This window comes from Rattus norvegicus, chromosome 10 (genome assembly GCF_021556685.1).
Source record: "Rattus norvegicus strain SHRSP/BbbUtx chromosome 10, alternate assembly SHRSP_T2T, whole genome shotgun sequence".
Taxonomy (NCBI): Eukaryota; Metazoa; Chordata; class Mammalia; order Rodentia; family Muridae; genus Rattus; species Rattus norvegicus.
The window spans coordinates 87,181,273-87,192,434 of record NC_141543.1 but is presented as its reverse complement, the minus strand read 5'-3'; the positions used below and the strand labels follow the sequence as shown (position 1 = coordinate 87,192,434).

Here is an 11,162-nt window from a genome sequence, read left to right as displayed (position 1 = left end):
AGGTGCTGGGTGTTGTTTTAACTCCCGACTTTTTGAATGGTAGGAAATCATCCAGTAGATGGGCGGTGAGCCGCAATCGGAGTTGGTTTACAGACTCTGCAAACGAAAAAAAAAAAAAACAATAAAAAAATTCAAGCCGTTTATATCGGTGCAGTCAACACGTGTTACGGAGCCGGCCCGGCCTCAGGCGACTGAGACAATGGGATTGGGACGGAGGAAGGGGAGAGTGACCCTCTTCCTCACCTGCCCTCTAAGAACGCGTGTCTGGACAACCCTCCTCCCACCCGCAGACTCGCGCGGCTCAAGGAACATCCCTCTTTCTAGGGGTGCTGTCGCTGGCCCCTTCTCCGCGATGGCCAGGCAGGGGGCTTCTCCGGGGCCTCCGTGCCACGCTCTCCACCACCCCCTGGCGTCGACCCAGCCCTCGCCGCTGGAAACTCGGTGTCTCCCGCGTAGAGCCGGGAATCCCGGGACTAAGTACGCGACGCGACCCGCGCTCCGCTGCGTGTCCGGGACTCCCGGCGCGCAGCCCCCTCCCCCACCGCGCAGACCCGGTGCGACCGCCCACGTGTCGCCCCTTGCCCAGTCCGGTCTTTCCCTCGGGCTCCCGGAGCCGGAGGATCCGGAACGTGTCCGTCCTAGCAGAGGGAAGGGACCTGGGCGGATCCACTTCCCCCTCCCCTTGGGGAGGGGGAGGGGGGAGGGCGGCGGGCCGCAGCCCCCTCCCCCGCTGCTCGCTTCCTCAAGCGCCGAGCGGAAATTACCCCCTCCCCGCCCCGGGCTGACCTGGGGACGTGGGCGGGGCTTCGGTCCCCCCCTCCCGGCGGCCTTCCAAAATCCAGCACCCCAAACTAAGTTCCAAGACCCACACCCTGCGCATGGACCACCGCTCTGTGCATCGCGGGTGGAGCGGACGCAGGCGACGCCACCTGTCCGCTCTTTGCGTGGGGAGGGCGAGGGGGACCTCGGATCTCTACCCGGTTACTCCCTTCTGAAGCCAACCCCTCCAGTTCTGGGGCGCTCGGTGGTGCGACCACCCCTGGTCGCTTTTTCCCACCCAGTTGGTCTTCGGGGGGTGATCTGGAGCCGGGTCGTGCAGGCTTCCCCCTCAAGAACGGTGGAGTGTGGTTATCCAGCAGCTGGACTGGGTGCAAGCTAGCTTTTCTCCAGTGGGGATCCCGAAACACGATTTCCTGCGGGTCCCTCGTTCTCAGGCGCTGTCTCCCCTGTTCTCAGCTTCCTAGTCCCGCGCTCTCAGGGTCCCCTGGATCAGGACCTGGGAGGCCAGGGAAGTCTGGGGGTGTAACGGGGAAGGCGGTGATCCCCTACTTAGAAACGTAGAGGAAAGGCGTCTTTCCTTTTAAATAACCGGTTCCTGCGACCCCCTCCTGAAGACCCCAGAGTCCTCAGCTTCTCTTTGTCTGTCTCGGCCGTCCCCCGCCTGTCAGTCCCTAGCAGTTTGCCGGGGTGGGATGGGCAACCCAGTCTCTACAAAACGAATAAAAAATTATCGTACATTTTATTCTTAAGAACTGGGGAGATTTGGGTCGTCACCGCCCTCCCACCCCCAGTGCAGGTCACAGTGGCAAGATGGGTGGGGGCGGGGCGCCGCTTTAGGGGCCAGGTTCTTGCAAAGGGGGAGGGGGATAGGAGAGCTGGGGGGGCTCTGCCTCCACTTTCCTGGTTTACCCCTGGGGTGCTCTGAGTGCCGCCCCCCCTAAGATTGGAGACTGTTGGGTTGGTCCGGGTGGAGGGCCAGGGGCCCGGTGGCGTCGGGGGTCTTTCCCTGCAGGGTGGGTGGGGGCTGTCACCACGTGGCTTCGCCTTTTTTTTTCCGCTCCATTTTTTTTTTTTTCCAAGTCGATTTTATTTAGAGGCGGCGCCAGGGCGGCCGCGGAGAAACGTGACACACCAGCCCGCTCGCAGGGGTTTCGGACCGAAGGGAAGGAGCCGCGCGGCGTCGTCGTCAGCCTCCCTACACTTGGCGGGCACTTCTCCCGGGCTAACCCGAACTCTCCCGTGACCTCCGCGTGCCCTCAGGCCACCCACCGGCCCGGATCTCCGGCCAACTTCAGGGGTGGGGTGCGTAGAAAGTTTGCGGCTCCCGCCGCCCATCTCCACGCCTCTCGGCCTAGGAGGCTCTCCGCCCGCGCCCGCCCCGTTCGGCCTTGCCTGGGACCGTGTCCTTGCCCCGCCACCGCCACCATGAACAAGCTTTACATCGGCAACCTCAACGAGAGCGTGACCCCCGCAGACTTGGAGAAAGTATTTGCGGAGCACAAGATCTCCTACAGCGGCCAGTTCTTGGTCAAATCCGGCTACGCCTTCGTGGACTGCCCCGACGAGCACTGGGCGATGAAGGCCATCGAAACTTTCTCGGGTAAGAGCGCGGCCACCTCCCCGGGAAACACACACACAAATAAACGAAATCCCGGAACAACGGGGACCTGCAGCTTCTCTTGCCTTGCCCGCCAACTCTTCCCGGGCCCGGGAGGGCTCGGCCTTCGTCCCTAGCCTCGACCGGCCTCCCTCGACGCCTTCTCCCCGCGCAGAGACATTCGGGATTTCCTCACCCCTTCCTCCAGCCCGAGACGCTCGTGGCTCCCTGCCCCCCTCCTCACCGACGGGGCGGGAGCCCCGGTTGGCAACTGGTGGGGGTGGGGGTGGGGGTGTCTCGGGCACTGGGGTCCGGGTCTAGGCGTGTTTTCCCGATCCCCCCTCTCCCTGGACAGCCCCCCACCTGCTAGAACACCCCCAAAGCCCCTGCCCTTCGTCCCAGGCCTTTCCAGGAGGAGGATTCGCGCACCTCCGCTCTTCCCGCTTTTCCTAGGGACTAGCCCTGAGGCAGGACGTAGGAGGAAGGGGCTCCCGCCTCCCGCCCAAGGCCTGGGGCTTGAGCCATTTTGATTTGAAAGTGGGGCGTGAGCCGGGTGGCGCGGCGGCGGCGCCGGCGCCGGGTCGCCATGCTGCTTCCCGAGACGCCGAGGCTGGGCCGAGAGGCGCGCGGCTGCCGCGAGGGACCCTCCCCACAGCCCCCCCACCCAGGCCCTCTGCTAGCTCCGTGGCCCCGACAGGCGACGCCTGGTCGCCTGAGCTCTTCTCTGTGGTTCTGCGGGGAAATAAACTTTTAATTTTCTACTCCCTCCTCACTTCGAGAGACGGGGTACTGCTTGCCCCTGGTTCCTTCCTTCTACTTCTGGAGCCGCTGAAGCAGCGCGCTCACACAAACGCACACACCTTTCCGAAATCTGAGCAGTCTGTTCAAACTAGCCCACGTGACTAATGGAAATAAAACGAAAAAAACTGAAAAACAACGAAATTATGAGTTCTACCAAGCCTGGAGCAACCTTTCCCCCGACAGGCCTCTGAAGCTAGCCTGGATTCCCAGGAGGCCCCAGGGAACTCTAGAATTTAGCTAATGTCCCTTACCCACTCTCCCTCCCCATCCCCCCACTTCTTTACACTCATTCATGTCTTTTTTTTTTTAATCTTCAGGGAAAGTAGAATTGCAAGGAAAACGCCTAGAGATTGAACACTCGGTACCCAAAAAACAAAGGTAGGAAAAGAGTTTCTTTTGGGAAACAGTAATGTTCAGGGGTCCATAACGTCTCCAATGGAACAAACCCATTACTGGCCTTTCCACACCCCCCACCCCCCTCCACAACTCCGGATGTTGGGGGCTGGGAGAGATTGGCCAAGATCTTGTAATGGTTGTTTAACAGCTTTAAAAGAAACCTGACAACTTGGGCTTGGGGTGGGCTAAAAGACATTACTTGACGAATTAAAGAGAAAAAAAATCAATAAGGTAGAAGCTCTGTGGAGTTGGAGTTAGTTCAAAGTGTGGGACCGGTTTTAGTCTGGGAAGTTTAAATATGGAGAGTTCAAACTAATGGTGATTTTTATAACTTCCTATCAGGCCTCTTTTCTGTTTCTGATCTTTTTTTTTTTTTTTTTTTAAATAACACAATTCGTAAGTAGATTTAAGGGAGAGTTCTTTTTCTATTGGGGCTGAATAGTGAGAGCAACCTACCCCATTCAGATTTTCTTATGATGTGCTAATAATTTCTATTACAGGCATGGATTTTGTTGCCCCCCACACATACCCTCATCCCTCGAATCTTGCTTCCTCAACTGGATCTTTCAAAGACTCTGCTTTGGCTCTACTATCCCTTTCCAACCCCCCCCACCCCCACTCCTTCAGTCCATTGTTACCAGGGACCATCTGGGGTGAGCTTTGTGCTGAGGCCGTGAGCTGGGGCTCTTTGGAGGATCTAGAACTCCGTGGATGAATGGGTGTGTGTGTGTGTGGTTCCTTTTACTCTATATTCCGTCTTTTCTACAAAATGGGGTATCTCCATCTTCTTTATAAAATTCAGGATGGATTTCCAGTCCCCTCGAAGTCTGCGGTTGAACTCTGGCTGTGTAGTGTTAGGGCTGTGTTTCTCACATCAGACTTTTTGAACGTGTTGACAGTGCACTTTTCTCTCCTGTCCTTAGTTGGAAGCAACCCCTCGGGACATTTTTGAACCCCTCAATCCCTCTTTCAGCTGGAGCTTGGTGTATTTCTGAAGTTTTTGGGAATCTTGTGGGGGTGCTGTGCTTTTGGGGGCATATTTCTAAAAGAATTTAGAAAGTTTAGCTGGAGATCATGTCTAATGTGGTTTGGCTTCAGGTTTTTTAGTGACTGAGTTATTGTAGCTAAGATCATCAGTGTGGCTTTGTGTCTATGTTTATAGTGTGGTTTGTTGTCAAATGCTTGAGGCTGTAACTGGGAAGGTGTTTAGAATTAACAGAGGCACTAAAATTGGAAGGAAAGCAGCCTCATTTGGGGAAAAAAATTGGAGATGAGAATAATACAGTGGAGTAAATTCCTTGATGATGGTGAATTCAAAGCTGTGTTGATGGGGGATCTAATAACTGGGATTCTGAAATATGTGGTCACTTTTCCTTTCTGCTCTTTAAAGCCAAAGAAGGCAAAAGAGAAAAACGGCAAAATGTGGTGAAATGGAACTCAAAACATTTATATTTTAATTTTCATAGTGCCCTGTAATTGTGGATCTTTCTCTCAAGCCATCTGCTTGATTTGAAGGCATTTCCGTCCAGGCTTCTTGTCCCCTCAAATGCCTTACTCTGGGCTCTTTTGAGTTGGAATGAAAAGGGGATTTGAGAGTTTTTTTTTTTTTTTTTTTTTAGTTTCTCCCTTCACGTCTGTAATAAATTAGATCTTTTGTGCACGCTCTCCTTTTCTGAAATAATTTTTTTTTGAACCAAATGTCGAATCATTTGTTCCCTGCCCCTTCTGGGTAGTGATGGTAAGAAGAGACTATTTCAAGTATGAACCAGTTTTTGAAGTCCCAGGCTTTAAAAAAAAAAAAAGTTTGTTTTCCTTAAGTCAGTTCGAGTTCCTTGAGGAAGCATGTTGGGCTGTTTTCTGGTTTGTGTCTGAACAGACTACCGCAGTTGTGTTTGTTACTGGCATTTTCAGCCCCAGACAGACAGCAGAAGAGAATTTGGTCAGGACTAACCTAAGCGAAGTGAACTGTAGAAGTGCTGTTTTTTTTTTTCTCCCATGTGTAGTGTGTTTTCAGTGGCGTTTAAAATTGAACTCTTGATACACTTAGCTGCTAATGAATTGTGGTTTAAAAGTATTACCGTATTTGTTTTCCTTTTTGGCGTATTTGATAGATGGGATTAAAACCTTAAAACCCAAGAGAATGAACACCATATTTAAGCTGAAAACAGCAAAAAAAAAAAAAAAATTTCGATTTTTTAGTATGAGAGACCTTAAAATTGACTATTGCCTTCCCTGGCCAGTGTGGGGAATCTGGTTAGCAATTTCAGCCTTTGTTGGGAGTTGTATTCACTGTCAAATGTTCGTAAAAGGAGAAGGACCCAAAGCAGTTGAAAAAGTTCTGTAGCACTTGTGTTTAGGTATATTTCCTTCCAAGAGATTTAGGAGTAATCCAGGCAAGGAAGGAGGTGCCAGCCATCTTAAACTTGCTTAGGGAGGTTGTGATATGATTTACTTTAAAAGAGAATGAGATTTTTTTCCCTATACCTACCCCCAGGCCTTTCTTTAGGAATGTGCCCTAAACTTTGCATATTTACTGTCAACTGGTGTCTTCAAAATAGAATGTTGCTGTTAAGAGCATATGAAAAGATGTGTATTGCTCCCTCCCACCCCCCAGGTGATTCCAAGTTTGCTGGTTTCTTGATGCTGGGTTGACAATAGTTCCTGCCTTTAAATCGATTTAAAATGAAGTGGGTGGTTAATACTTTCTCCTAAATTTCCAATGATTCAAATGAAAACTAGGTCTGTTTTCCAGGGGTGGAAACTCTATAAAGAGAATGCATTCAATCTTCTTATTTTATAAGTTTAATTTTCCGGACTGAGCACCTTAGAATCTGTGAGTGGCTGGCTTTTTGTTTTTGTTTTTTTTTTTGTTTTTTTTTGTTTTTTTTCCTTTTAATGTGGCAGGAAATATTTTCAACTGATTAAAAATGAACTGTAGAAACGTTGAATAATTGAGCCACTAAGTCTTTCAAAGCATGTTAAAACTACCTTCAGAAATAAGTTTGCATTTAATCAAAAAGCAAACAGCAGGTTGGAGTTCGGGGCTGTGAGTGAAAGGAGTGAGGTGGTGAGGTGGGAAGGTAGGAACCAGCCTAGCTTTTACAGCACGTACTTGTTCCCCATTACGAGTTAATACCCAAATCCAAAAGGACCGTAACTCAGATGAGGTGAAACATATATAAGACAAAACACCCATACAACACAAAATCACACATAAACTCAGATTTGGTGGCGCACACGTTCACTCCCAGCACTTGGGAGGCAGAGGCAGGCCGTTCTGCGTAAGATCAAGGCCAGCCAGGGCTACACACACAGAGAGACCCCCATCTGGAAAACAAGCTTAAAATAGAAACAGTTCATATTATTTTTGGTTTGATTTTATTTATTTATTTTTATTTATATTTATTTATTTCGGAGCTGAGGACCGAACCCAGGGCCTTGCACTTGCTAGGCAAGCGCTCTACCACTGAGCTAAATCCCCAACCCCTATTTATTTATTTTATGTAAGCACACTGTCACACACCAGAAGAGACATTGGATCCCATTACAGATGGTTGTGAGCCACCATGTGGTTGCTGGGAATCGAACTCAGGACCTCTGGAAGAGCAGTCAGTGCTCTTAACCGCTGAGCCATCTCTTCAGCCCTAGCCTAGCTGTTTTTAAGTGAAACAATGGTTGTCTTAGTTTTCTGTAGTGTTTGGAAGAAACATAAACACTGAGGTTCACTCCCTCTCCACTTTAGGTTTCATTTACACATGAATGTTACGGATTTATGAATTTCCTTTATTGCTAGTAAAACCCATTGTTTCTCCACACTGTGGTTTATATTTGAAGACAAGACATGTCCGAGTATATAATTTAACTGTCCTTTGAAAGCACTGTGAATCTCTCTAACTATGGGTTTTCTGACCCAAATTAGAAAGATAAAATGTTACTCTGGTGGTTTCTCAGATGGGGAATGTTCTAGTAAGAAGGGAAGATTTGTGGTTCCCCTCGCTAAATCCAGAGTGACTTCATTCAGTCGTGTGGTTTTGATGGCGTGGGCTTTGGTGTCTTACACTGTGGGGTAAGAGTAATAAGAGCAATGGGCAGACTGGTGATGCAAGGTCTCTGGGTGTCTGCTCTTAAAATTACCCTGAAAGATGGGAGGGCTGGCTTTAAGACTCAGGTGTCGTTTTGTTTTTCTCTTTAATGTTTTTGTGCTTTAATCTATAACAGCCAGTTGACAATGGTAGTTTTGACAGCTTGTAAAAGACACTTCCCAGTTTTTAAAAACCTTACATTTGAGCAGAACTTGGTGGTGCACGCCTTTAATCCCAACAATCTGGAGGCAAAGGCAGATCTCAGTTTCAGAACAGCCAGGGCTATGCCTCGAAAAAGAAAAAAACCCAAACCCCACACATTTGGTTTGGTTATGTGAAAAGGAGACTGGGTCTCATTGTATATTGCAGGCTAGCCTGGAAACTCACAGTGTAAGTGTGAGGCTGGCCCCAACTTGATGGCAATCCTCCTGCCTCAGCGTCTGGAGTGCTGTGATTACAGTCCAAGCCACTAGACCTGGCTGGTTATTTGAACTTTAGAGATTTACTGCTGAAGAAAAGTCTGTTGGTGCATACCTTAGTTTGTGTGTGGCTCTGGAAGGTGGCAGGGAGAGTGTCATAAGAAAGAAAAGAGCTGGGGCTGGAGAGATGGCTCAGTGGTTAAGAGCACTGACTGCTCTTCCAGAGGTCCTGAGTTCAAATCCCAGCAACCACATGGTGGCTCACAACCATCTGTAATGAGATCTGATGCCCTCTTCTGGTGTGTCTGAAAACAACTACAAGTGTACTTATAGAATAAATAAATCTTTAAAAAAAAAAGAAAGAAAGAAAGAAAAGAGCTAAGGCCATTGAGGAAGTGACACTTTCCCATCTGTTAAAATTTAAATTGTCTCGTCTGTCCTCAGGACTTAAAAGATTCTAAAAGGGGGTTGGGGATTTAGCTCAGTGGTAGAGCCTTTGCCTAGCAAGCACAAGGCCCTGGGTTCGGTCCCCAGCTCCGAAAAAAAGAAAAGAAAAAAGAGAAAGGCTGGGCTAATTTTGCTCTCAAAGGTTAAAAAAAAGGGTTGGGAGTGGGGGAGGAGAGCTGCATGCTAGGCTCTTCCTAGAGAACTCCATCTGACTTTTCCCACTGCTACCAGACCTCACCCATGCACCCCGTCCTTTCCTCAGCCTCACTTTCTTTTCTGGGGTCCTCAAGACCCTGGATGAGGACTCAGTTCCTGTACCTAAATCTGATGCTCATGAGCCTTTCCTATTTCCTGAGCAGCCGTGGGACCCAGATTCCTTTGCAGACCTTTGGAGAAAGGGGAGAAGCAAGTGCAGTGACCCTTAGGTTACCCCTACACGACCACTACCACTGCCCTTTGGCCCCGGGACTAGAGCCCCGATTATAAACTATCAGTATCTGTAACTTTTCCAAGAGGAGACTGATTGAAACAGTCATAATGACAAGGTTCTTGTTTTTTGTTTTGTGTTTGAGTTTGTTTGTTTTTTTTTTAATGTATAAAGATAAGTCAGGTCTTACAGCTGACTAATGGGGAGGCATCAACTCAGGGTCTCATTTCCCTGTTAGTAGGAAACTTGTGTTCCTATCCCTTTCCACTGTAAAACATCTCCCCCAAACAGAAGCAAGGATCCCTTAAGAAACAAGCAAAAACGAAACGAAAAACCCAACCTGTACTTGCTTATTTGGTTACTGATCATTTGATTTGGCTAGAAATGATCAGATAGATAAAAACACCTGGTTGGGAGAACAGATGACCAGCAAGAAGTGTTCAGTTCAGTTCAGTCTGAATTTTGTACTAGTAGGAAGAAATGAGTGTCCCTCGAATTTGATCAGCAGGGACCACGTGTCCTTCATAGATGCCAGTGGTCCTCTTAGTATTGCTATCTCTTTTTTTTTTTTCTGGTTCTTTTTTTCGGAGCTGGGGACCGAACCCAGGGCCTTGCGCTTCCTAGGTAAGCGCTCTACCACCTAGCTAAATCCCCAGCCCCAGTATTGCTATCTCTTGCACAGCCAGCTTTGTAAGGCCGGCTTTTTCCCCATCTTCACAGCACAGTAAATTGGGGGACAAATAAGACTGGAACAAGCCTTCTCTCAAAACATAAGCCACTGAAGTCAAGTGTGTGCTGGTGTTGGTAAATCATGAGGTTTTCCAAAGTGGGTCTGGACCTCATAATTTTAATGTAGTTAGAGAGAAATCTAATCACACTGACCAGACATCAGAAATGAGTTGTGTTGTAAAAGTTGGGCACCAGGAGCAGAGCTGGCCAGCAAGCAACTGCTTTAGATGTGAAAACACCAAGCAACCAGCAGGATGGCTAGAAAGGACTGAGGATTAATCAGTATTTTCAAGACCGCGGCTATTAGGCAGTTGATGTTGTAGGGCTAGTAGGCACAGAGGAAACTGATGGTCTGTGGCAAGCATCAAGTGTTTTCTTTATTTTTTTCTGAATCGTTGTCCTGTACGTTCTAGCTAGACAATTATTTCCTTAGCAAAAGGGAGAATTTTCCAAATGTTTCATTTAGAGTTGATTTCAGGAAATAGAATGTTCACTTGCAGAATCTGAGTGGGTAGTTTGATTGGACAGTATTTCTCTGTTCGGTTTTGGTGTCTTTGAACACAGAGCTCCTCCTGCCTGGGCCTCCTGAGTGCTGGGAGTAAAGGCGGGTGCCGCTGCCACCACCACCTGGTGCCAGAATTGGAGTCTTTAAGAGGAAAAACTTAGAAATGCATTTATTTTGAAATAGGGTCTGATTATATAGGTAGGCTGGCCTAAAGGTTTGTTTATTTTTTATGTATGAGCGATTTCCCTGCATGTATGTATGTGCACCATCTGGATGCTGTGCTCACGGAGGTCAGAAGGGGGTGTCAGACAGAGCCCCTGGAACTGGAGCTGTCAGACATCAAACCCAAGTCCTGTGGAAGAGCAGGCAGTGTTTTTATCCACAAAATCATCTCTCCAGCTTCCAGGAAAACTTCTTAAGAAGAAGTTGCACTCTAATGGCTCACTACCATCTCTATGTCCAATTTGGGGGGCATCATTGGCCTCCACAAATTCGTGTATATAGAAAGTACCCTTGAAACAGTAGATTGTCCTTTGGCCTACATAAAAACAGACACATACAACAGATTAAAAAGCCTTAAATAAGTTGGTCTTAGGCTGGGTGTGTTGGCACACACCTTTGATCCCTGAGGAGGCAGGTCGATCTTCTGAATTCTTGGCCAGCCTGGTGTACATAGTTCCAGGTTAAACAGCCAGGGCTCTGTAAAAGCATCCTGTCTCAAAAACTAAAAAGTCAATCTTATTAAAGGTTGAGTCTTTTTGGTGGTGAAAAGGGCATGAATTGTGCAAAATTCCTTGTGTGTTTTGAGACAAGATCTCTGTGTAGCCTTGGCTATCCTGGAACTCTCGTATGTGGATCATGCTGGCCAAAGATGAGGCATTATTCAAAATTCTTAAGGATCAGGAGGGAGGACAGTTCCCAAGGCTGTCTCAGTCCAGCCCAGATCCCCTGTCCACCTTCTGTAAATGGTCTGGGGAAA

At 48.5% G+C, this 11,162-nt stretch overlaps 1 protein-coding gene across 2 annotated transcripts in view; it reads left to right on the top strand.

The window, feature by feature from the left end:
• The first annotated feature begins 1,872 nt into the window (after positions 1 to 1,872).
• The window catches only part of Igf2bp1 (insulin-like growth factor 2 mRNA binding protein 1), a 43,766-nt gene continuing 34,476 nt past the window's right edge, over positions 1,873 to 11,162 (top strand). The window contains exons 1-2 of one of the 2 annotated variants that reach the window (XM_087572160.1): positions 1,873 to 2,380; positions 3,496 to 3,556. In XM_087572160.1, the coding sequence (XP_087428286.1) occupies positions 2,206 to 2,380; positions 3,496 to 3,556 (236 nt within the window). In that variant the 5' untranslated portion in view covers positions 1,873 to 2,205. 2 annotated transcript variants of the gene reach the window in all.